This window comes from Poromitra crassiceps (assembly GCF_964638095.1).
Source record: "Poromitra crassiceps genome assembly, chromosome: 17".
NCBI classification, from domain to species: domain Eukaryota; kingdom Metazoa; phylum Chordata; class Actinopteri; order Beryciformes; family Melamphaidae; genus Poromitra; species Poromitra crassiceps.
The window spans coordinates 25,702,147-25,721,385 of record NC_139635.1 but is presented as its reverse complement, the minus strand read 5'-3'; the positions used below and the strand labels follow the sequence as shown (position 1 = coordinate 25,721,385).

Below are 19,239 nucleotides of genomic sequence, written 5' to 3'. Positions count from 1 at the left end.
TTATTTATTTATTTGTTTATTTGGACGGGACAGTGCAAAATCAATGAACACAAAAACCATGAAGCAGAGACAATCACCTGGAACATAATAAGAGTGTAAAAATTGCCGGATTTAGCACGAGGCTAATTTCCATCCATTGTCCCCGAAAGACATAAAACACAGAATACATAAAACATAAGTAGCAGCAATACGTAAAACATAAGTAGCAGCAATACACTCAAAGATACGTAAAACATAAGTAGCAGCAATACACTCTAAAATACATAGCAGCAATTACACTTACAAAAATAAAAATACTTAGTAGCAATACACACAAAAAAAAGAAAAGAAAACATATTACCTGTGGTCACATGACTGGTTGGACTTCAGCCATTGTTTAAGTTTACCTCTAAAGGTAGCAAGGGTGGGGCTGCCCCTTATCGAGACGGGGAGACTATTCCACGTTTGGCTGCCTTTTATACAAACCTACAAGCCTTTATAGCCTATAGCCTTTATATACAAGCCAGCGGATGCTGAAACTCTGGTACATGCTTTTATCACATCAAGAATAGACTTCTCCGCCCTACCACTAACTACAAAACAACGCTCTTAAATGAGTTCAGAATGCAGCAGCTAGAGTCCTAAGCAGAACAAGGAACTTCAACCACATGACATCGACGCTCATATCCTTGCATTGGCTGCCGATACGGGCCAGAGCTGATTTCAAGATACTCCTCCTGACCTACAAGGCCTTGAATGGACTTGCACCATCTGATATGTCTGATCTAATCAAACCTTACATTCCAGGACGGTCATTACGCTCTAAAGATGCTGATCACCTGACAGTCACCAGGTTCAAGAAAAAAACAGTCGGGGGTAGAGCATTCACACACCGTGCTCCCTGTGTTCTGACCCTGGGGTCATATAGGCCTATGTGTTTATCCCCTGGGGTCATATAGGCCTATGTGTTTATCCCTGTACTGTGATCATCTGCACTGTCTTTGCTCCTGTATGTTGAGTAGATGACTGCTGATGAGAGACTGATGCATGTCAGCTTGGGTGGATGCTGATTGCTTGTGGTGTGGGTTAGATTGGCTGCAGTGGTGTAGTCTACCTTTTTTCAGAGGGTATACTGATTCTGATTCTGACCCCCCCCCCCCCCCCCCCCCCCCCCCCGACCGGGGCGTGGTTTCGTTTGGAAGTGGGCGGAGATTCGACCCATTTTTTGTTGTTTGTTGTTCCTTCCCAAATTTACAGAATAGCTTCAGCTATCAGCTTCATCTTGCTTCTTCGGTCGCTATTCTCTCTCCTGAAGATTTGTTTACCGACGACGGGGAGAAAGCCCCACGTGATAGCCACCCGTCAATCTCTCTCTCTCTCTGCTGAGGCATATAGACCAAATCACCGGGATGTTTACATTTACTTCCGGGTACCCCTGGGTCCACACATTATAATGGCGGTGAACGGCACAAACTGACGTTTTGAAGACAAAAACAGACAAAGAAGACAAAAATGGTTCGTCCGTGTTGTGTTGTTGTTTAATATCATTCATAACAACACTTTCACTAACGTTAGTGGAGACCAGACTAGCTAATTTACCTGTTGGACCAGACTAGAGTAGACTTGAAGCTAAATTAAATTGACGTGGCGTCAGTATCTCTGTCTGTACCAGGCTCGCCGAGAAGAGCCTAGTGACGCGAGGTTACTCTGTAACGTTAACGACTGCAAAAAAACAGCGAGTTTGACAGACAAACAAACGTTATTAGCTAGCTAACACTACATAAAACAAACACAGAAGAAAGGCTAGATACGTCGGACAAGCATGTTTACCAACCGTTTAACCATTTAAATTGAAAGTAGTCGGCTGAAAACAACGAGAGGGTTTGACAGCATTTATTTGACAACACGCACATTTAAACCTGCCGCCTTCCCCAAGTGGTACCCGGAAGTAAATTTGTTTACATGGTGACGTCACGGTGATTTGGTCTATAGAGAGCCGCAGGGATGACGTATTTTTGTAGGCTGAATGCGGAAGTCCCGAACTTCCTGGTTCTTCACTGTTTCTGTCTATGGGATTTTTGAATGGGTTTTTGGCGCGATGCTTCAAATAATGTCTGTGGCCAACGCAAGCTTAATCAAACGCGAACCAAGGTTCAGCGGGATAATCTTCACACATGAGGACCACTTTCATGAGTTTTGTAGTGTAAATGCGAGCCCTAGAAGTAAAAAGCTCGAGCTAAGCTAATCCAGAACTAGGCCTACACACTGTCGCATAGGCTTCCACGTCACGTCAGCACTCAACCTGGACTGTTGTTGATGTGTGCGCTGCTGTGCACTGATTACCCCGGGCTGAACGGGGCTGAACCAGGTGAGGGAAAGAGAATTTCCGTGTTCGTCCTTTGAGTGGTGACGTTATTGACGTATATATCTCCATCAACAGTGTAGTCTCATTTACATAAAAGCTTCAAAACTCATCAAAGTGGTCTTCATGTGTGAAGATGATGTTACTAAACACTGGTTCGCGTTTGATTAAGCCAGCGTTGCCCAGAGAGATTATTAGAAGCAGATCAAATTTGTACGTGAGGGAGAAAAGATTAGACCAATTAAGGTCAGGCACAAGTTAGGGCAGCTAAGTGTAGGTGGAGCCTGGGAAATGAGGGTTGACTTGAATGAACAGCTAGTCATCCCAGCATATATAGTTAGCACCCGGCTACGTCCGGACTTGTTACTGTGGTCTGAGGTAGAGAAGAGAGTTTATTTTATCGAACTCACAGTCCCATGGGAAGATCGAGTTGAGGAGGCTTATGAGCGCAAGAAAGCTAGGTATGCTGAAATGGCAACAGTGGCAGAGCAGCGAGGTTGGAGGGCTCGAGTGCGGCCTGTAGAGGTGGGCTGCCGTGGTTTTGTGGCAAAGTCCGTTATTGCCTTACTAACTGAGTTGGGCATTCGGGGACGGAGCCTGAAACTTGCGGTTAGCAACATGTCTCAGGCAGCAGAACGAGCAAGTGAATGGCTGTGGATAAGGGGGAAACATGCTAGCTGGGGAGCTCGCTAAGGTCAGATTGATTGTTTGTTGTTGGTCATGATTAACGGTCCGCATCAACAGGGCTGAATCATTGACAGTGGTGGTGCAGTTAGGGATTGTTTGTTGTTGGTCATGATTGACGGTCCGCATCAACAGGGCTGAATCATTGACAGTGGTGGTGTAGTCAGGAATGTCATACCGAACCGACCTGGATAGCTAGGCTTAGATAGTGAGGTAATATGCAGTTGTGCGGTGGTAGCATGGAGGGGGGTGTTTCCAGGACGCTGGATTACACCATTAAGCCTTCTTGAGATGTCGTGGGCCTAACTTAACGAAACGTCGGTGAAGGAAGGTGCCCACTTGAAAACCCCAATGACATGCTTCATACTGCTGTTGGCTAGGGTAGGTAACTGGTGATTTGTGTCTTGTTTATTAGTTTGTTAGCCTGTTAGCTTGTTTTATTCTGGATTGGGCTTCTAAATGTGTTTTTCCTCGGATTTTGGCACAAGGGATAGTAACATCTTGTCCTGTGTATTAATTAATACTGCTCAACGCTGTAACACCATTTTATTTTGAAATTCAGTTGACTTTGCCATTTCCCACGGATATTGTCGCGTTTTTCTTTCATGGCTTGACAGAAAAAGTCTGCCTTCACGCGCCTAGTCGGCTTGAAAATAGAACTCACAAATCGGCGCAGCTCAGGCGAGGCGTGGGTACACAGAAGGTTCACGTTGAGGCGCCCTGTGTACACAGCCTCATTGACTAAAAAGGACGCCTATTTAAAAGCGTGTGTAAAGGCAAGGCTTGGGTGCTGTGTGTGAACGTAGGGTAACACACAGGGTGAATTTTATAATTGGAAATTGAAAACGATATGTATCATAGCGCATTTCCCAGTGCGCAGACGCAAATCTGAGTCATTTCGCAGTGTGTATACTGCGTATACCTGCGTATCACGTAGACAACACCACTGATTGGCTGGGCCCTAGGTGTATGCTGGCTGGTGATTGGCTGGGGACTCTGTACCTGGACTGTCAGCTTGCTGAGAACCGGCTGTCGTCGTCTTCCTCCTTGCCAGCCTGCCAACATCACAGCTCTTGTACTTTGTGATGCGTTAACTTGCTAAACTTGACACCTTGGCATGTTGCTCATTTACTTTGTAATGGACTTCAACAACTGCTAATTGTTAAGCCCTGGGAGTGACTGTAGGGGTGGATGGCCACTTTTTCTTTCAATTATTTTCTCCTGGTTTTCTTCTGATGTTAGGCAGGTAAAGCTTCCTGTATTTTGTTTATTTTGGACAGGTAAGATTATTGATGACTCAGTATTTGATTCATTGTTTTGGCCCGTGTGCCCTCCCTGAAGCTTTTTCCCCTAAGCTAAAAGTGACAATAAATCACCTTTTTGCGCTTTTCAACTACTTGTTACTACTTGTTGGCTGGTTGTGTTTGGGAGCTGGGAAGGAGCGGGTCCATTTTTCACATTGCACCTGGTGACCCCTATAGATGCTTTTAATTTGACAACATAAACATTCAAAACATTCAAAATTGCCCCTAGCTTACTTCCTGTTGCAATGTTTGCTAATACAATAGCTGAAGCTAGGGTTCAAACTGTTCCCATAGCAACCCAATTCCGTGAAAACCGTCTATAGGCTGGGTCGTAACACCTGTCTCATGCTCATCCCATGCTCTTCCCTTGACTGTTAGAGAAGCCGACTCTGTAGACATTTTTAAATCCAAGCTTAAAACCCACCTTTTCTCTCTGCATTATGGCTCCCTCTATACTTAAGCAATATTACACCCGAGGGTGTCCTTTACCGTGGTTATTGGCACGACAGTGATGTGGCAGTACGTGTCACTGAAGTGCCAATCACCACGGTAACGTACACCCTCGGGTGTAATATTGTGATTATACAACAGTTACCAACAAAATACAAGCTATAAACAAAAGGTGTTAATATTTTGGGGCCATCTCAAAATAATACACTTTTTGCTGAGTGTGTTAGTCCGAGACAAGAAATAGTCCCCGGTGAGTCACCCAGCCGATATGCTCATCACATTAGTTAACTGTAACAAACACCTGTGCAGGAACCAGCAGCTAGCTTCACAGCGTTGATGCAAAATGGATTGTTTTGTTGTTCATTTTGATTTATTTGTATTTGGTACTGTTGACAAATTGTTGGAAGAAGAGATCAACAAACAAGCTGCTGGTTACCACACCAGTGTTTTAAAGGAGGGACGGTAACACGTATTAGACTGAAAATACTGCCTGTCTAGATGTAGATCTAGATGTCTAGATGATGCCTGTCTAGACCGCTGTATAAACAGCGGTGCCTCAGGAGGTCCCTGAAGATCATCAAAGACACAAACCATCCCCACAACAGCCTGTTCTCCCTGCTACCCTCAGGGAGAAGATACAGGGTTCCGAAAGCACGCACAAATCGCTTGAGGAACAGTTTCTTCCCGCAGGCCACGAGACTCCTTAACATACACAAATAGTGTAGTAGCCGCACTGTACCGTACTGTAGCTGCTACCACTACGTATGTCTAACGTTTAATTGTATGTTTAATAAGGAATATGCTATTTGCACCTGTATGTCAAATACGCCGAATTTAAAATGCCGAGTTTAATTGTATGTTTAATAAGGAATATGTTATTTGCACCTGTATGTCAAATACGCAGAATTTAAAATGTTTAAGCACGTCTAAAGTATGCACCCGACACGTGCACCTATGTGCAGTGAATATGCCACTGTCTCTGACTTGTCTTATCACTATACTGCCTTATGCTTGTTGTGTCTCTTGTTGTTTTTGCACCCATATGCCCTGTTATATTTGTTATATTTGTACTATTTGCACTATGTTGTAAACGGAGTCCACAGCACAAGAATTTCACACGTGATACTTGTACCATGGAGTGACAATAAAAATCTTGAATCTTGAATCTTGAATCTTGAAAGAGGGTTGAGAGGCGGGCCATAGCGTTGCAGGGGAACCAGGCTCTACGAGCCTTGCACCACTTAAAGGAACACTCCGCCCATTTTCAACCAGCTTTGTATCATTAGAACATCAGTAGTATATCAGAAAACTGTAAACGGTTTTGAAGTCTGTCATTTAATTTGACAGTTATTGAGTGTTAAAGTGTGGACCAGTGACATCACTGGTCCACACTAACTCAAATTAATAACTCATTAACTCAAATCAACTCTCAATAACTGTCAAACTATGCATCATTCATCTAGTCTGACAGTTATTGAGAGTAAAACATCTTAAGCATGGTGAGATTGACATCAAATAAAAGCACTGTAAAACATCTTAGGCATGGTGAGATTGACATCAAATAAAAGCACTGTAAAACATCTTAAGCATGGAGAGATTGACATCAAATAAAAGCACTGTAAAACATCTTAGGCATGGAGAGATTGACATCAAATAAAAGCACTGTAAAACATCTTAGGCATGGAGAGATTGACATCAAATAAAAGCACTGTAAAACATCTTAGGCATGGAGAGATTGACATCAAATAAAAGCACTGTAAAACATCTTAGGCATGGAGAGATTGACATCAAATAAAAGCACTGTAAAACATCTTAGGCATGGAGAGATTGACATCAAATAAAAGCACTGTAAAACATTTTAAGCATGGTGAGATTGACATCAAATAAAAGCACTGTAAAACATTTTAAGCATGGTGAGATTGACATCAAATAAAAGCACTGTAAAACATCTTAAGCATGGAGAGATTGACATCAAATAAAAGCACTGTAAAACATCTTAAGCATGGAGAGATTGACATCAAATAAAAGCACTGTAAAACATCTTAAGCATGGAGAGATTGACATCAAATAAAAGCACTGTAAAACATCTTAGGCATGGAGAGATTGATATCAAATAAAAGCACTGTACAACATCTTAGGTATGGAGAGATTGATATCAAATAAAAGCACTGTACAGCATCTTAGGCATGGAGAGATTGATATCAAATAAAAGCACTGTACAACATCTTAGGTATGGAGAGATTGACATCAAATAAAAGCACTGTAAAACATCTTAAGCATGGAGAGATTGACATCAAATAAAAGCACTGTAAAACATCTTAAGCATGGAGAGATTGACATCAAATAAAAGCACTGTACAACATCTTAGGCATGGAGAGATTGATATCAAATAAAAGCACTGTAAAACATCTTAGGCATGGAGAGATTGACATCAAATAAAAGCACTGTAAAACATATTAAGCATGGAGAGATTGACATCAAATAAAAGCACTGTAAAACATCTTAGGCATGGAGAGATTGACATCAAATAAAAGCACTGTAAAACATTTTAAGCATGGTGAGATTGACATCAAATAAAAGCACTGTAAAACATCTTAAGCATGGAGAGATTGACATCAAATAAAAGCACTGTAAAACATCTTAAGCATGGAGAGATTGACATCAAATAAAAGCACTGTAAAACATCTTAAGCATGGAGAGATTGACATCAAATAAAAGCACTGTACAACATCTTAGGCATGGAGAGATTGATATCAAATAAAAGCACTGTACAACATCTTAGGTATGGAGAGATTGACATCAAATAAAAGCACTGTAAAACATCTTAAGCATGGAGAGATTGACATCAAATAAAAGCACTGTAAAACATATTAAGCATGGAGAGATTGACATCAAATAAAAGCACTGTAAAACATCTTAGGCATGGAGAGATTGACATCAAATAAAAGCACTGTAAAACATCTTAGGCATGGAGAGATTGACATCAAATAAAAGCACTGTAAAACATTTTAAGCATGGTGAGATTGACATCAAATAAAAGCACTGTAAAACATCTTAAGCATGGATAGATTGACATCAAATAAAAGCACTGTAAAACATCTTAAGCATGGAGAGATTGACATCAAATAAAAGCACGGTAAAACATCTTAAGCATGGAGAGATTGACATCAAATAAAAGCACTGTACAACATCTTAGGCATGGAGAGATTGATATCAAATAAAAGCACTGTACAACATCTTAGGTATGGAGAGATTGACATCAAATAAAAGCACTGTAAAACATCTTAAGCATGGAGAGATTGACATCAAATAAAAGCACTGTAAAACATCTTAAGCATGGAGAGATTGACATCAAATAAAAGCACTGTACAACATCTTAGGCATGGAGAGATTGACATCAAATAAAAGCACTGTAAAACATCTTAAGCATGGAGAGATTGACATCAAATAAAAGCACTGTAAAACATCTTAAGCATGGAGAGATTGACATCAAATAAAAGCACTGTAAAACATCTTAGGCATGGAGAGATTGACATCAAATAAAAGCACTGTAAAACATCTTAAGCATATAAGATTGACCCCACCCCGCTATTATTGCCATTATTAGCTACTATTATTTTTGTATGCTCCACTCGGGCAAAACGAGTTCCAAAAATGTTGTAAACATCTTGATCCTATATTCTTTAAGATTTTAAAACTTCTTTATTCTTCTTTTTCAAAACATCTTTATCCACTCTGAAGGACTTTTAATCAGGTTTTTTTTAAACACATCTTAACTAGCGGGATACCTGCCTCGTGCAGTGTATCGAGTGTTAATGTTGCGTTCTCTGCATGTTCGGACAGACAGTTCCCCAGCCCCATGAATCTTGTCAAATTCGTCTGAAACAGCTCCCCAACAGATACAAAAATATGACCATATATGGGCTTCTTTGTTTTCTGCTCATCCAGGTTTAACCTCTCCAAGCCGGCCCATGGTTCCATCCTTCCTCCAAAGTCCTCCAAAGTCCCTCTCCCCTTCTCTTCCTGCTCCACCAAGCAGCTGGTCCGAAGTTCCTCCTCCTCCGGCACTCACATCAAGAGGTGACTGTCCACGTGTTTGTTTCTTTCTGCAAGATGGACGAGTGCTGATAGATTGTAAGATTGGTGTAAAGGTTAGTACAGAGGAAACCGCTTATAGTGATCAGCCGCTGATATTGATCAAAAAGCTTGGTCCCGAATCATTCCTATACACATGCTGTTTAAATAATTCACTTATAGTGATCAATGCAGTGATCATTTTGGCCCTCGTCCCACCTGACTCGAGAACAATGGAAATACTGTTTAAACGACAGTAATTTAATTTTTTTTTTTTTTTTTTTTACTTACAAACTGCCAAACATGAGCCAACGAGTTACAGCAGCGATACTCAGTGCATGTCTGTCTGGATAAGGAGACACCGCGGCATCTCTGTCTGTGGAGAGATGTCTACGCGAGACCGCTGTGTTTGAAACAGCTGGAGGCTTAAAGGGATAGTTCAGTTTGTTTGAAGTGGGGTCCTATGAGGTACTCTCATACAGTCAGTGCACTGGGTAAAGCACTCTGGACGCATCGCGCACCGAGATAGGAGAACTGCACTCCAGCTGTGGCAGGCACAGAGAGCTGTCTGCTGAGTGTGAACGGGGCCATGAGCAAAAACAGAAGAAAAAAAAACAGAACAAATACATAAAATGCTTCCATACTGCTCACCTGGTGTAATCAAAGTCCCCACAAGCCCTGAGATGCCAAGTTGACTTGAAAATATGTCATTTACAGCCTGTTTTTATTAGCTTAAATCTGCACTGGAGCTAGCGGCTGAAAGTACAACAACTAGGGTACAACCTGGCTACCATGAAGATTTCAGCTAATAAGTGGTTTAAATATTAGTATATTTTAAGTATTAAATAGCCAATTTAAGTATTAAATAGTATATTTAAAAGTATATTTAATTTATCATGTCTCAAAATGAATAGATGTGTTGCATGCTAGGTAATGCAGTATGTCTCCAACTTGTTTTTTCATATATTCTTTTTGTCATGTCTCTTGTCATGTAGACTAATTCTCTCTCTCTCTCTCTCTCTCTCTCTCTCTCTCTCTCTCTCTCTCTCTCTCTCTCTCTCTCTCTCTAGTCCCTTCAGTTGTATGTTCAGCACTAAGCCTGCTGTGATTCGCTGATGTCACGGTAACCACATTATGACAGCTAACCAGGAAGTGAGAAGCAGGGCGAAGTTGCCATCTATATTGTGACAATTGGCTTTATGGGCCACAAGGGACAAAGGCTATACAACATTAGTTTAATTCACATTCAACATGTTTTATTTTCATTGTATTGCTTTGATGTTACAATCCAACCAGTTAAGCGCAGTTCCAATAAAAATACTTTATGTTCTAGACAGCTGGAGGAACTGGTGGGCTGTTGTGCTGTGGTTGGCTTGGCCTCCTTATTCATTTGATCAACCTTGACAAATGCACAGCTTGAAGGTAGGGTCCAACACAGTACCTGTGGGGCTTTTTTGTGGTCCTGGCCCAGAGTGTAAAAAATACTGAAGAGTCATGTGAAAGGACTACACCAACTTTTTATGGGGAATTTGGCCATTGGTCATCGAAATCATCTGTGTCCCTGATAGTTTTGTCCACCGCTTTGTGCCCATGCTAACACTTAAAGGAACACCCTGCCCATTTTCAACCAGCTTTGTATCATTAGAACATCAGTAGTATATCAGAAAACTGTAAACTGTTTTGAAGTCTGTCATTTAATTTGACAGTTATTGAGTGTTCCTTTACCTCATTCCCCACCAGAGGTTCAGAGAATAAGTCACTAACCACCGCCAGGTTTTTTTTTTATAATCTTTCATAAATTGTCCAAGACCCACAGAATAATTATGTTCTTCTATGACTACATAAAGACTGAATATCCCAAAAGAAAGAAGAGAGCCTCTACTTTCATAGGGGGAAAAAGTTTGATTCTACCTTCATCTGTTCTTTAGTTATCGACACCTGAATGTAGGTCGTTTTCACCAAAAACAGCCGTCTCTGACCAGAAAGCGGAGAAAAAGGCATTTTTGTAAATGATTAATTATTAATTAATTATTAATTCATCTTTCATGGCTCCTGACCCGAATAAATGCCTTTGATGGCGGATACTGGCCGATGTTACACTCAACAAAAACAAAAAATCCAGATTTTTTTATCCCATTTTTAACCCCCATTAGTGCTAATTTAATTTATTTATCCTGGTTGCTGCTCCACCCTCTGCCGATCTGGGGAGAGCCGAAACTGGCTCCATGCTTCCTCCGAGACATGGGCAGTTAGCCAGCCGCTTCTTTTCACCTGACAGAGGAAACTTCACCGGTAGGACATAGCACGTGGGAGGTTCACGCTATTCCAATCAGTTCCCCTCCCTCCGAACAGGCGCCCTTAACAACCAGAGGAGGAACCACATTAGCAACCAGGATATTGCATGTTTTGGTGAAGGGGGTTCCTATATGAAGGAAACCCCCGGGAGGCACGGGAAGAACATGCAAACTCCACACAGAAAGGCCCTTTTGATGACCCCACCCGGGCGGTGGGCACTCGAGGACATGCGGACGGGCACGCATTCCTTCAGCGTTCACAGCGTCCCAGGTGGGAATCGAACCCAGGACCTTCAAGCTGTGAGGCGACAGCGCTTACCACTGCACCACCCCCCTTACACTCAACTATGATCCCCATAATGATTTGGTTTCCCCTTCTGGTCAAACACGCCCGTGGGCACAGCTTTTACTGTAACACCGGTGTGAGAAAGAGATTTACCCCGCTTTTGAGGGGGGGAGTCGGGGTCATGCGTTCATCTAGCGCAGGGGGGGGGGGGGGGGGGGCGACTGGTTGTCTGTGTACTGTATATCAGGAGCAATCAAACCATAGCGATGTCATCAGTGATGTCACTTGAGCAATTGTGATGTCATCAATTCCTGGCTGAGGCTTTATAATTATAAGTGGTGGGAGTATAAGTAGCTCCGGAGACAAGTGTCGCATCATCTCCAGGGTGGCGAACGTGCGTAGCGTGTGAGATTAGTTATCATAAAAGTGAGAAATGATGCGTCTGAACCTGCCAGGCTTATACTATGTACCAGAGCAGAGAGGACTTTGGTGCCAATGCTTTTCACCTAAAGCTTTTCACAATACCAGGTGTATTCATGCTCTTCTTTTCTTCTTCTTTTGATCGCAAAGTGAATCTTGCTATGCAAATGATACTGATACACAGAGAGACAGATAATGAGACACTGTGATGATTTACGAGCGACCTCTGACCCCAAAACTGATTGGATGCTGCACTGTCCAGCAGCATGTGTTATCAGCACTGCCCATCTGCAGATGAATCAGCTGTTGTGTGTGTGTGTGTGTGTGTGTGTGTGTGTGTGTGTGTGTGTGTGTGTGTGTGTGTGTGTGTGTGTGTGTGTGCGTGCGCGCTGGTGCGCGCAGTCCAGCTCTAATCAGCTGACAGTATCACACTCCTTCCCAGACCATCCCATCTTCAAACATTTTACAGATAATATACATCCAATGTTGAGATAACATTTATCACACTTAAAAAAAAAAGCATTCAACACAGTCATCTATGATCAGTTATCACACATTCACACCCCTCAGTACATTACCCTTTTTCCAACTTTCCATGATGTTTCATCATGCTAGTGATCAATTCTTCACTTGTCAACACACAGTGGATTTCAATTATACAATTCAATCCATGCTCTCCATGTGATACATGGCTATAACGTGATGACTTCAGTGCACTGTTGTCAACAAGCCTGGTGAACAAGTATAGGCTATGTGAAGGAGAAGAACATGCATAGGCCTACTGTACTTCCCCAATATTACTCCTGTCCTCACTATCAAAATGTAAAAGTAGGCCTATATAGGTAGGCCCTTTTCACAGCAACCGTTTTGAGGTGGTAAAAAAAAGGGTAACCTAGAACATGAATGAGGGCCCTGCACTGGAACATGTAAATGGAGCAAAGAAGACCAGGCCAGGCCTGCCCCCTGCTGTCTGGATGAATTACCTGCCTGTGCAGAGCTGATGCCGGTGATTCAGTCTGCCTCGAGATTAACTAATAAATGGCCTGATAACCGTGCTAAAACGCATTCCCTATGGTTCTTCTGTGAGGGTTAAAGTTTTCTCAAATCTTTCCAGCAGTTAAGACAACAATCAAGACAGTAACATATACTCCTTGTTTTTTATATTGCCTTTCTGTTGCTTCTACACATTGCATTTACATGTCTGTTGTCTAGTCTCTATCAGTGTCTGTCAGTTATTATTTTATTACAAGAGAGAAGGAGGTGTGCATTGTTTACAGTTAGTGACAGTGTCCTGCACTCTGCACACTGATTCTGTAGCAAGTGATTCTTATTACCGCCAATGTACAATGTATAGACTGTTTCACTGAAATTCTGTTGCTAGGGAACAGTTCGGTTTGGACCTGAGATTATTTCCTGTCAGCTGCAACAGGAAATAAGCTATGGTCAACTACATTTAGAATGTTTATGTTGTCAAGTTGAAATAGTCTATAGACTGTATGGAAATTGATGCATCTTTCTTTGATAGCTAAATGAAAAACTGTTTAGTGCAGCTGAAGTCATTTCCTTTCTTAATCTTAAAGTAGGTACTGAAATGCTAGTTCAAAAAGTAGACAGGGAGGGACACGCACATCCAAACTGGGCCACACTGCTAGTTAACATGCCTGATGGGAATTCTTACACAAAGCTCTCCAATACTAAGTTTAAGTTTAGTAGGCTACTACAAATACACAGAAGAAAAACCACTAGCCCTATAGGCTAGTTCTAAGATAGTGTGCCTATGTCACCTGTCATAAAACACCACACTAGATAGTAGCTAATAGATTCTGATCCACATTCCATACCAGTTGGTGGCGCTAATGCACCAATTCGTTGTTTGCCAACCGTCAATAAATCTTAAGGAAGATAAAACACAGAAGAAGAAGAACTCTATAAATGGATCTGGGTTCACAGAATGGACTACTGGGTTAATGGGAGCAATCTGGGATGGGCACTAGTTAAATGGACAATGTAGAAGTTTAAGTTGTAAAGCTGTTATAATACAGTAGGTGTAATGCAACATTTTGGATGCCAACAAAACCAAACAGAAGAAGAAGAAGAAGAACTCTTGTGCTGGACGCTGCCAGGAGGTTTTTGGACGTGGTGGATGTAACTGGGAAAGATCTAGACAATATACTGAGGGAAGCCTTTGATAAAACCCAGACGAGTGAGTCTGGGTGAGGAAGAATGGACAATATTATGTTTTGGAGTATTTTGGGTGGACGTAGTTTTGTTTTTCACACTGAAGAGAATATTTTTGTAACTTCTAAAATCCAGAAGGTGGCGGTAATGCACAGAAGATGTTTGCCAACCGCCATAAAACACTAGAAGAAGAAGAAGAAGAAGAACTCTATCGGCCACCGTAGAAGGCGAAAGTGGGACTACTGAGACAACAGCACCACAACAATAAAATATATGATATATATATATATTAGGAAGCTTTCAGACCGGTATAAAGGGTGTGTACTTTACTGTCACTCCTCCTCGGTCAAATGATAAACAGTGACACTTTGCCGGGTTATAATAACATTGATACGAGTCTGTAGTAGCCTCAAGCTAGGCTAACTGACTAGTAGCCATGGAGAATGCGTTCAATCAGTGGAAGAAGCAATGCCTGAACAAGGTGGACCTGAGTAAGAAGGGCAGCGTAGATGGAGAGATCGCCCACATTGTTTCTGTCCTCAACGGCTGTGACAGCTACTTTACCACCAGCTCCTGTTCAGGACGCGTTGTGCTCATCGACGGGGTGAGAGCTCTTCTGACATCTTGCACATTTAATTTGGGAAGACAGTGATGTTTTTCTGCTCATTGGCATGCTAATAAAGTAGCTAGCTAGCTGGGATATCTAACTTTATGATAATGCTGGCCTCTTAGGCATTTGACGTTACTGGGTTGTGATAAAAGTCCCCAGTTTTGACAGTTCACCATGTTCATGTGTAGTTTATCTCCCTGTGTGTGTGTGTGTGTGTGTGTGTGTGTGTGTGTGTGTGTGTGTGTGTGTGTGTGTGTGTGTGTGTGTGTGTGTGTGTGTGTGTGTGTCTCTGTCTGTCTGTCTGTCTGTCTGTCTGTCTGTCTGTCTGTCTGTCTGTCTGTCTGTCTGTCTGTCTCCCTCTAGCTTCCAGAGAGTACTGATGTCCAGAAGCAGAACTGTGTTTGGTTGTTTGTCTCCCACCAGAAATGCAACTCTGATGACCTGGTGAGACATGATGGACTCAAAAGTCATCCTACACTTTTATTATACATACAAATAGTATTAATATAAAGTACTAACCTAATCTAATTCTGATACCTTATCTATGGCAAGCTGTCTTTAACATGTAATAGCTAGACTGGATATGTATTGCACATATCCATAATTCAATTGTTCCTCGTCAAAAACATGCGCGCACGTGTTTGTGTTCCAGATGTCTGGTCTGGCCAGGTCCAGTGGAGATGCTGTGTTGAAGTTCGAGCCGTTCATCCTCCATGTTCAGTGTAGGAGGCTGGAGGATGCCCAGCTAATGGTGAGGATGTGAGTTGTAGGTCAGCACTGTTACTGTACATATATTATAATAATAATAATAATAATAACTTGGATTTATATAGTGCCTTTCAAGGAACCCAAGGACGCTTTACAGTAATGACACATAAAGACAGAACAGAGAGAACAGAGGGGACTATAGGCCATAGGCTTTGTTAAAGAGGTGAGTTTTGAGGGTTTTCTTGAAGGGGTCCAGGGATGGGGCGTTGCGGATCTCTGCCGGGAGAGAGTTCCAGAGAGTGGGGGCCGCCACACCGGAGGCTCTGTCCCCAAAGGTTCGCAGGCGGCAGTGGGGGATGGAGAGGAGACCAGTGTCAGAAGACCTCAGATTCCAGGACGGGGCGTAGGGGTGAAGGAGGTCAGACAGGTACTGGGGGGCAAGTGCATGGAGGGATTTGTAGGTGAGGAGCAGGATTTTGTAACTGATGCAGAAGTTGACTGGGAGCCAGTGGAGATGGATGAGGGTGGGGCTGATGTGCTGCCAGGGCTTAGTGCGGGTAAGACCCCTGGCAGCTGAGTTCTGCACATATTGGAGCCTGTCCAGGGCTTTGCTGGGGACCCCGAACAGGACTCCATTGCAGTAGACCAGGCGGGAGGTGATTAATGCGTGGATGAAGGTTTCCGCAACAGAGTCAGGAAGTGATGGCCAGAGTCTGGAGATGTTTTTGAGGTGACGGAAGGCAGATTTGGTGATGGCTTTGATGTGTGAGTGAAAGGAGAGAGTAGAATCAAGGATGACACCCAGGTTGCGGACTTCAGCGGACGGAGAAATGGAGCAGCCGTCTACGTCGAGGGGAAGATCTCCAACCTTCCTGAGCAGCGCCGCCGGAGCCACAACCATGAGCTCGGTTTTATTGCTGTTGAGTTTGAGAAGATTAGATGACATCCAGGATTGGATGGGGGGTGGGTGGGTGGTTTGGTGGAGAGGTACAGCTGTCTCTTGTGTTTCTGTATATTGCGGTCCATGAACAGTGGAGACTACACAACACCCAGCTCTAAACTGCTGGTGGGGATGACTGTCTATGTTGCTATTGATACTGTTTGTCATGAGAGTTTGTGAATGAAAGGTGTTGTCTGTAGCATTTTAATAGCAGTGAACCACAACGACCGCTCTCTAACATCTCCTCAGCACTCGGTGGCCGTCAACTCCGGCTTCAGGAACTCTGGTCTCACCGTCAGCAAGACAGGAAAGATCATCACGGTACGCTCTCTGAAATATCAATGAATTTGGTGTATTGATTTGTCCAATAATAGCTTACATATACGCGCTTGGCTTACATAGATGCATGTGGATGGCTTCCTTGTCTGACATCGCATGTCCACAAGGTGGCAGCGACTCCACTAGTCTTGAGGGAGCCACCCTGAGCACTGGATACTACAGAAGAAATATGTGCATTGTTTAAATAAGTGGAGAATGCTAGATGGGAATATAATTGTTTTATTTTGCCCATAGAGATTCATTTCCAATATTTTCAGATCAAGCATCAAAATGTGACAGTCTCCATCATATCGTCTCTGGTTAGCCATGACAAAAGCCAGAACATTAGTTAGACATTAGTATGAGAAATGCCTCATGAATTGCCTTGACCATGTAACAGGTCTAATTGCATCCTTGGTGTGTTTTGTCCCTCCAGGCGGTCCGCAGCACCCATGGCCTGGAGGTTCCTCTCACCCGCCAAGGAAAGCTCCTGGTAGAACAGGACTACATCCACTTCCTGGTCCAGGTAGCCAATCAGAAGATGGCGGAGAACCTGAGACGGATACAGAGGTCAGTCTAGATAAAAAAGAGCATTCAGATGGAAACCAAGGTTGTTATAGTTAAAACTAAAACTAAACTAAAACTAGGTGTGGGTGTGGGGGGGGGGTAGACTGTAGAAAAAGGAGGAACAAAACAAACTGAAACAATATTGTGTACTTACACAACTAACTAAAATAAAACATACAGAAAATGTCTTGTCAAATTTTTCAACACAACAAGCATAAGGAGGCATGGTGCTGTTTATTGAGACTGGGCCGTCTACATGACTGTGAGTCAATTGCCTTCACAAAGTGTTGTGTTTGTATAATTATTTATAGTATAGTACCTATTCTGAACTTCTTAAATCTTGCCCCTGACAAATACCCCCGTGTTATAAATAATACACTACTGTCTGTGTATATATACAACTAAAACTAATACTCCAACTAATAAAAACTAAACTAAAAATAACAATTTTTAAACAATACAAACTAAACTGAAATGAACCAACGCACAAACTAACTTAAACTAAACAGAATTTGGGACACACACACACACACACACACACACACACACACACACACACACACACACACACACACACACACACACACACACACACACACACACACACACACACACAATCAATCAATCAATCAATCAATTTATTTATTTATAAAGGGACAGTGTACATTAATCAACATTCAACAATCAGTAATGTAAATGTAGCCGAGTTAGCCAGAAGGCTAATTTTCATCGGGAGTCCCTTTGCCTGGTGTTGATCAGCATCCTAGAATAAAAAAAAAAAACTATAATAGTTAAAAACAAAAACAAAAGACAAAAAAGAAACACCATTGTTAAGAAAAAAGAACAACAAGCACATACAAACCAGGATAAAAGCAGATAAAAACACATAGGTGTCATGCTGTAAGCGGGTAAGTGAATGAAGGTGGTTGAACAGCAGACATAGTTGGTTATTAATTAGCCATTTCGTAGCGTTGTATTTGATGGAGATTCTCTGACTGATTGTGGTATTGAATTCCATTGATGAGATGATTTGAAGGAGAAGACAGTCTGGCTAAAAGCAGTTTTCCAGAGTGGGGTTGTACAGTCCCCTCTAGTGGCTCTGGTTGTACAGTCCCCTCTAGTGGCTCTGGTTGTACAGTCCCCTCTAGTGGCTCTGGTTGTACAGTCCCCTCTAGTGGCTCTGGTTGTACAGTCCCCTCTAGTGGCTCTGGTTGTACAGTCCCCTCTAGTTGCACCTCTAGTGGCTCTGGTTGTACAGTCCCCTCTAGTTGCACCTCTAGTGGCTCTGGTTGTACAGTCCCCTCTAGTTGCACCTCTAGTGGCTCTGGTTGTACAGTCCCCTCTAGTTGCACCTCTAGTGGCTCTGGTTGTACAGTCCCCTCTAGTTGCACCTCTAGTGGCTCTGGTTGAGGTGGATTTTGAGATGATATGTATTCCGAGGTATTTGTATACTTGGACAACTTGTAGTTTCTCTCCTGAAATGAGAATGTCTTGCTTAATGTCAACACTGTGACCTTTGCGGAAGAACATACAGACATTTTGAGATCTATTCAATTGAAGACAGGACTGAGTGAGCCAGGCTGTGACCTTCACCATAGCATCCGTAAGCTTATTTGCTCCACACACACACACACACACACACACACACACACACACACACACACACACACACACACACACACACACACACACACACACACACACACACGCACACACACACACACACACACACACGGAAAATGCAAAGCTATAGTAATTCTGATGGGAACGCAGCTGCAGTGACGTGGTTCTGATCCTTTCTGTCACCCTCAGGTTCCACCAGAATCTCCAGTCAGCCCTGTCTGCAGAGCAACTACAAAAACTACAAATCCCAGACACCCACAACTCACAGGACCTACAAAACCAAGAGGGCCCTCACAGACTGGACACAGGGAAGGGGGGAGGGGAGGAGAGTGTGTATAAGCGGAGGCGGAAGAGAGGACAGCAGCACCAGACTGACGGCTGTGACGCCGATGCAGACAGCAGTCCACCTGAGCTGGAGGACTGCCTGGATCTGTTCACATGA

At 42.8% G+C, this 19,239-nt stretch overlaps 1 protein-coding gene across 1 annotated transcript; it reads left to right on the top strand.

Moving 5' to 3' along the window:
- Positions 1-14,467: 14,467 nt before the first annotated feature.
- Positions 14,468-19,239, top strand: tyw3 (tRNA-yW synthesizing protein 3 homolog; the record flags this gene model as incomplete). The annotated part of the gene is made up of 6 exons (XM_083653638.1): positions 14,468-14,635; positions 15,005-15,085; positions 15,294-15,392; positions 16,539-16,610; positions 17,044-17,177; positions 18,987-19,239. 6 exons carry the CDS (start codon positions 14,468-14,470, stop codon positions 19,237-19,239), a joined length of 807 nt encoding a protein of 268 aa, XP_083509764.1.